We start from the raw sequence: 5,611 nt of genomic DNA, 5'->3' as shown, positions 1-5,611 counted from the left end.
TCCTTCAACAATTCCCTTGTCTGACATTTCTTTCAATGCTCCAAAGTTAACGTGCCCCATTCTTGTGTGCCATAGCCATGTCGGATTAGAAAGTTCTGCAACCAAACATAGTGAATTTATCTCCTCCAATTCTATTTTGTACAAACGATTTTGAGATCGCTGGACCTTCATCAACAATCTCCTAGCTTTATCACGGACCCACAGATATGGTTCCCTTATAGTGATCTCATCGCCACCTTCAGATAATTGGCCAAGGCTTATTATGTTGCTGCACAAATCAGGTATATAGTATACCTCTTTCAGTTGTCTTTGTTCGCCATTTTTGCATTGAAACTGAATCATGCCCTTCCCTTCAATTCGAACTCTCGATTCGTTCCCAAATCGTACATAGCCTTTAACTATCGTGTCCAGTTCTCTGAACTTTCTCTTGTCTCCGGTCATATGGTTGCTCGCCCCTGTATCTAGGTACCACGACTTTGAATGTCGTTGGTGTTCTCCCTTCGTTTTCAACTTTGGGTTTACGCCTTCCTCGTTTAAGAACACCTCCCCTATTTCTTCTTCTATTTCGAAAGAAGCCAGTAGAAGTGTAGGTTCATTATCAAGATGATCCTGGATCAAATTGTTTTCTTGTACCCTCTCTCGTCTAGGGTTCTTACACTCAGCTGCATAGTGCCCGTGCTCCTGGCAATTATAGCACCGAACCCTACTTTTGTCTTGATTGCTTGAAGACGCACGTTGCCCTTCCTTTTGATTGTGCGGGTGACCACTTCCACGTCCCCCACGACCTCCAGAACTACTGCCTCTACCACGGCCTCTGCCTCGTCCACGAGTGCTCCCACGATTCTCTTTGCGCTTTAGATCATCTCCCCTCCTTTTGTACTTCTCAGACCATTCTTGATGAGTTAGAAGTAGTTTGCGATCGTCTGCATCACCATGCCCTTTCATCCTCTCTTCATGTGCTTTTAATCTCCCGATTACCTCTTCAGTGGTCATCGTTTCCAGGTCCCCAAATTGTTCCAGTGTGGAAGCAAGTTGGAGAAATTTGGAAGATACAGCCCTGAGAAGTTTCTTCACGACATAAGCTTCTTCAACTTTATCTCCCAATGTTCGCATTGTGCTGACCAGATGATTCACCTTCGCAGCAAATTCATCCACTCCTTCCGAGTCTTTCATTATCAAGGATTCAAACTCTGCTTTTAACGTCTGAATCCTTGCAGCCTTCACACGATCAGCTCCCATGAACATCATCTTTAGGGCATTCCATGCTTCCTTTGCAGACTTCTTTTCTGATAGCGATAGCAGCAGATCCTCCGGTATCCCTTGATAGATCGCCGCCAACGCCATCATGTCTTTCTTTGTCTCCACCACTGTGTTTGAGGTTCGTGGTTCAACTGCATCCCACACGCCTTGTGCCAACATGAACACTCTCATCTTTATTGCCCATGCTGCGTAATTTTCCCTCGTCAGCATCGGATAGTGGAGAGAAATCTGGTTATCCTTCTGACCGTTTCCATTGTCATTCCCAGTCATCTCTTCACGAGATTGGTACTTGGGCATACACCAGGTTGCTCTGATACCACGATGTTGGAATTACTTTGCTTTTCACAAGCTATGTAAAACAGAACAAGTTTTAAACAGGGAGAGAATTTGAGGCAAATGCTTCTTCTGTGATTTTATTATATTTTTGTGGACAAATAACACCATACACATTGCCTGTATTTAAAGAAAGAACTAGCGAGAAAATAGAAACTACCTCAACTAAGCTAAAGACCAGAACTCCTCTGGTTGATTTATTCTACTAAACTAATAAAACGTGCTTAATAATAAAAGAAAACACCTGAATTATTATAACAGTTAACTCTTTCACGTTGCTTCCTAATGATATCAAATGGACATTCTTCAATGGTCGTTTAGACCATGGAAGCAAATCCACGCTGCAGGAAAAGAATCGGAGATTTGGGACATGATTGATTTCCAAAGCAGTAGAGTTGCCATCAAATGTAGCTATATGTAATTGGTAAAGCCATGGAAGGTTTTCAACCTTGATGGCTTTAAGGCCCTGAGAACAATGTAAAAGCTCTATCTTCTCTAGCAAGCGACAAGATGACAATATGTCATGGAGCACCACTTCACTTATGATCACACTCGACAAATGAAGTTCTCGTAGGGACAAACATTTGGGATGATGTGTAGTCTTCATCGAAACAAAATGGTTCTCCATCATAGGTGGAACTCGGATCACCCTCAAACCAAAAACTGTGGATTTTACACTCGAAGATGAAATTCTTATCTTAGTTAGGTTTTCTCCTGAGAGTATCTCATCTGGCAAACGTAACGAGGCACCAAAAAGACGGATGTCGAGGGAAAGCTCTTTAAGACAACTTTTGGTTGCTACGCTTTGGATCCATTTTTCAGTAACAGAAGCGGACTCCTGGTTCTCAATGTCAATCAAAAGTTCTAACTTTTCGATTGGTATGTTTTCATGGTGATACCTTATCAGAGTGCGCTCCATGTCGACCAACTTCATGTGGTTTCTCTTTTCTTGTTCCTTGAGGACACAGAATCTGAGGGTAGGGATTGTAGACAAAGCTCGTAGCCATGATTTGGACAAGACACTGGTGCGGGTGGCTTCTTCTACGGGCAACCACAATTGTATATGTTGCAACAACTCCGAAACATCTTCTAGTATTGGACATGGATTGCTTTTCCTCCCTTTTTGATTCATACCTATCATACGAAAATATCATCTCTTAGATCAAAGAATTATATAAGAATGAAAACACACCGATACATCTTGCATGTATGGATCAGTAAAATAAAAACTGTTTGATATCTTCAATACCCAGATTTTCCAATCATTTAGTCTCAAGTTTATGCCTTCAACAAGATGCAAAACAAATTGACGAAATATACCTGATATAGGAATCAGCGGAAGCCGCATATAGGCAGTTCGTGAATTATCATACCATGATACCACACTTTAATGGGTATTTATAATCTATATTATGTTTTATAATTTTCTAAATGCCAAATTTATTCCTATTAATGGGTAGTCGTGCGGGAGTGGTTATTCGGCATTGACTAGAAAATAAAATCATTTATCCGTTTGTACTAAATATTATCTCAGAAAAACAATATTACTATCAAATATGGTGTAACGTTTTTTAATATTTTGATAAACTGTTATAATGACTTTGCATACCCATGTGAGTTTGATGTCAAGAGTTGAACCTCTTAAAATTTGCGTCTTGCAATTATGTCCGGTTTGTGTCGGAAGTCTTCCCTGGATCCGCTTGGGGGCCGAGGTTGCCCTGTAGAGCTCGAATTCGGGGTCAACATTGAAATACTGTGGTGAGGCTTACACTGAATCTTGGTACCCCCTGGCCAGTTATGTGGTGGTGGGCTAACCCGAAGCTTGGTACGAAATTGTTCAAACAAAGGGCATGTAAGACTTTTAGTGAAGATATCGGTTAGTTGAAGATGCGTAGGGAATGAACTTGGTGTATAGTTTTTCAGAGGATACCAGTTCCCGAACAAAATTATAATCAATATCAACATGTTTTGCTCATTTGTCATATATGGGATTTTGACTGAGAAATAAAGCACTTTTGTTATCGCATTAGAGGGTTGGGATTAAATCAAGCAAGTCGTGAAGCTCACGTAACAAATGGGTAACCCAAATAATCTAAAATAATCTTAGAAACAGTGCTTGTCATGGCTCTATACTCGAACTCTCAAGTAGAATCAGAGACAGTAGGTTGAATTTTAGCACTCCAAGACACAAGATATCCTCTGCGGAATATAGAATAGCCATAGGTTGAGCGACGTGTCTCAATACACCCAGCCAAGTCAGCATCAAAATAGTTAAGGACAGATGAAGAACGTGGCCGATTAAAATGAATTCCATAGGAGAAGATGCCTTTAACATAGTGAAGGATGCATTTCACTGCATGGAAATGGTCGATCGTAGGCACCAGAAGGAACTGGCTAACTTGATTAACAATAAACGAGAGATCAGGATGTGTAATCGTGAGGTATTAAAGAGCACCAACAAGTGATCGAAATAAGGTGGGGTCCTTGAACTGAACACCTATGGTGATGTGGCGAAGAGATGCTCAGTTATGGACACATAAGTAGCCGTTCATTTGGACTCTAATCGAACGACATGAGTTAAAATGTCGTGAGCATATTTGGCTTGAGTAAGGAAGAGGTCATCAGAGGTGTAAGTGCCTTCAAGAACAAGAATGTAGTTTAGTCGACCAAGATCCTTCATAGCATACACATTATTCATACGAGTTATAAAGGTGAGAATTTGTGTGGGATCATTCCCAGTAAGGATAATATTGTCGACATACACCACAAGATAGAGAAGAGTGACGCTTCAGTGAAAAACAGACAAAGATGTGTCCACCGGACTACAGAGAAAACCAAGACTTATTAAGAAAGCACTAAGAAGACGAAACCATGCATGCGGTGCTTGCTTTAGACCATGTAGACCTTTATTGAGTCAATATACATGAAGAGGAAATTGATCATCAATGAAACATGGTGGTTGTTCCATAAAAACAATGTTAGATAGGGTGTCATTGAGAAATCCAATTTTTACATCAAGTAGATATAATGGCCATTTTTGCATTACCGCAAGAGAATGATCAACTCGAACACAAGAGGCTTTGATAATTGGACTAAAGGTGTATGAGTAGTCATGGTCAGGAAATTGAGTGAAACCTTGAGCAACTAGACATTATTTATAGTGATCAACCATGTCGTCACAATGAAACATGGTTCAATATGTCCACTTGGATCCCGTAATATTGGTGTTTTTCAGTCGAGGAACTAGACATCACACATTAATGCCGCGTAAGGCCGCCATGTCCTCTTCCATTGCCATCAACCATTGCGTGTGTATAGCATCCGCATCATGATGTATGTATTTTTGTTATATATATGAAAACGTGGTTGGCCATTGCATGGTGATGGCATCACCACGACGTGCCAAATTGGTTTGTGATCGTGCAATGAGTGCCACGTCGTGCTGACCATTTTGGGCTAAAACCCTAATTTCCAGACTTTAAGTCATATTTAAAGGAAGTTAAGGCTAGGGTTTCCTCCATCCTCAACGTCTCCTTCAAACGACTCCTTGTGAAAACCCTAGTTCTTATGGAAGCTTTTGTTCTTATTTTGCTAGTTCCTGGTGGTTTTAAAGGAAGAAGAAGTGGATTTGGTGTTTTGATTCAATAAAAAAGGCTTTCCTTCACTTGTGTGCATCATGTAGACTCTTTGTAACTCCTTAGGTTTCCATCTTTTAATGCCTTTGTCCTAAGATCTAGGTTTTATGTCATGTTATGGTCCCACTGATGTTGTTTGTATGGGTTGAAGAGATAAAGTTTGCAAGTTTATGGTTTCTCTATAACCAAGAGCATTATATCTCATAGACCTAGGTAAAGGTGGTGATTTGGAAACCTTACTTTATTCGAGTTTATATTGTATCTTTTGACCTAAATTTAGGAAAAGGACATGCATGGGGTATGCATGTCCATAAAGTTTGCATTTTTAGGAATCATTAGGGTCCCTAAAGTGCTTTTGGTAGTGTTGGATGGAAGAGCTCATG

General features: G+C 40.4%; 1 protein-coding gene across 1 annotated transcript; it reads right to left on the bottom strand.

Annotated features, from left to right (window-relative positions):
- Positions 1-1,602: 1,602 nt before the first annotated feature.
- LOC145049816 (uncharacterized) lies at positions 1,603-2,941 on the bottom strand. Its single transcript, XM_078998173.1, has 3 exons — positions 2,914-2,941; positions 1,838-2,727; positions 1,603-1,713 (listed from the first exon to the last, which is right to left on the bottom strand). Exons 1-3 carry the CDS (start codon positions 2,939-2,941, stop codon positions 1,603-1,605), a joined length of 1,029 nt encoding a protein of 342 aa, XP_078854299.1.
- Positions 2,942-5,611: the final 2,670 nt, after the last annotated feature.

The sequence above is a fragment of the Lactuca serriola genome, chromosome 5 (genome assembly GCF_051521515.1).
Source record: "Lactuca serriola cultivar US96UC23 chromosome 5, Lser_US96UC23_V15, whole genome shotgun sequence".
NCBI lineage: Eukaryota > Viridiplantae > Streptophyta > Magnoliopsida > Asterales > Asteraceae > Lactuca > Lactuca serriola.
The sequence above is the reverse complement of the archived record's forward strand: the minus strand, read 5'-3'. Positions and strand labels throughout refer to the sequence as shown.

Coding starts and splice junctions, on each gene's coding strand:
- LOC145049816 (XM_078998173.1), bottom strand. CDS start 2,941: ATGCGGCTTCCGCTGATTCCTATATCAG. Junction 2,728..2,913: donor TCCGCTGATTCCTATATCAG/GTATATTTCGTC, acceptor TTCGTATGATAG/GTATGAATCAAAAAGGGAGG. Junction 1,714..1,837: donor TAACTGTTATAATAATTCAG/GTGTTTTCTTTT, acceptor CTTTAAATACAG/GCAATGTGTATGGTGTTATT.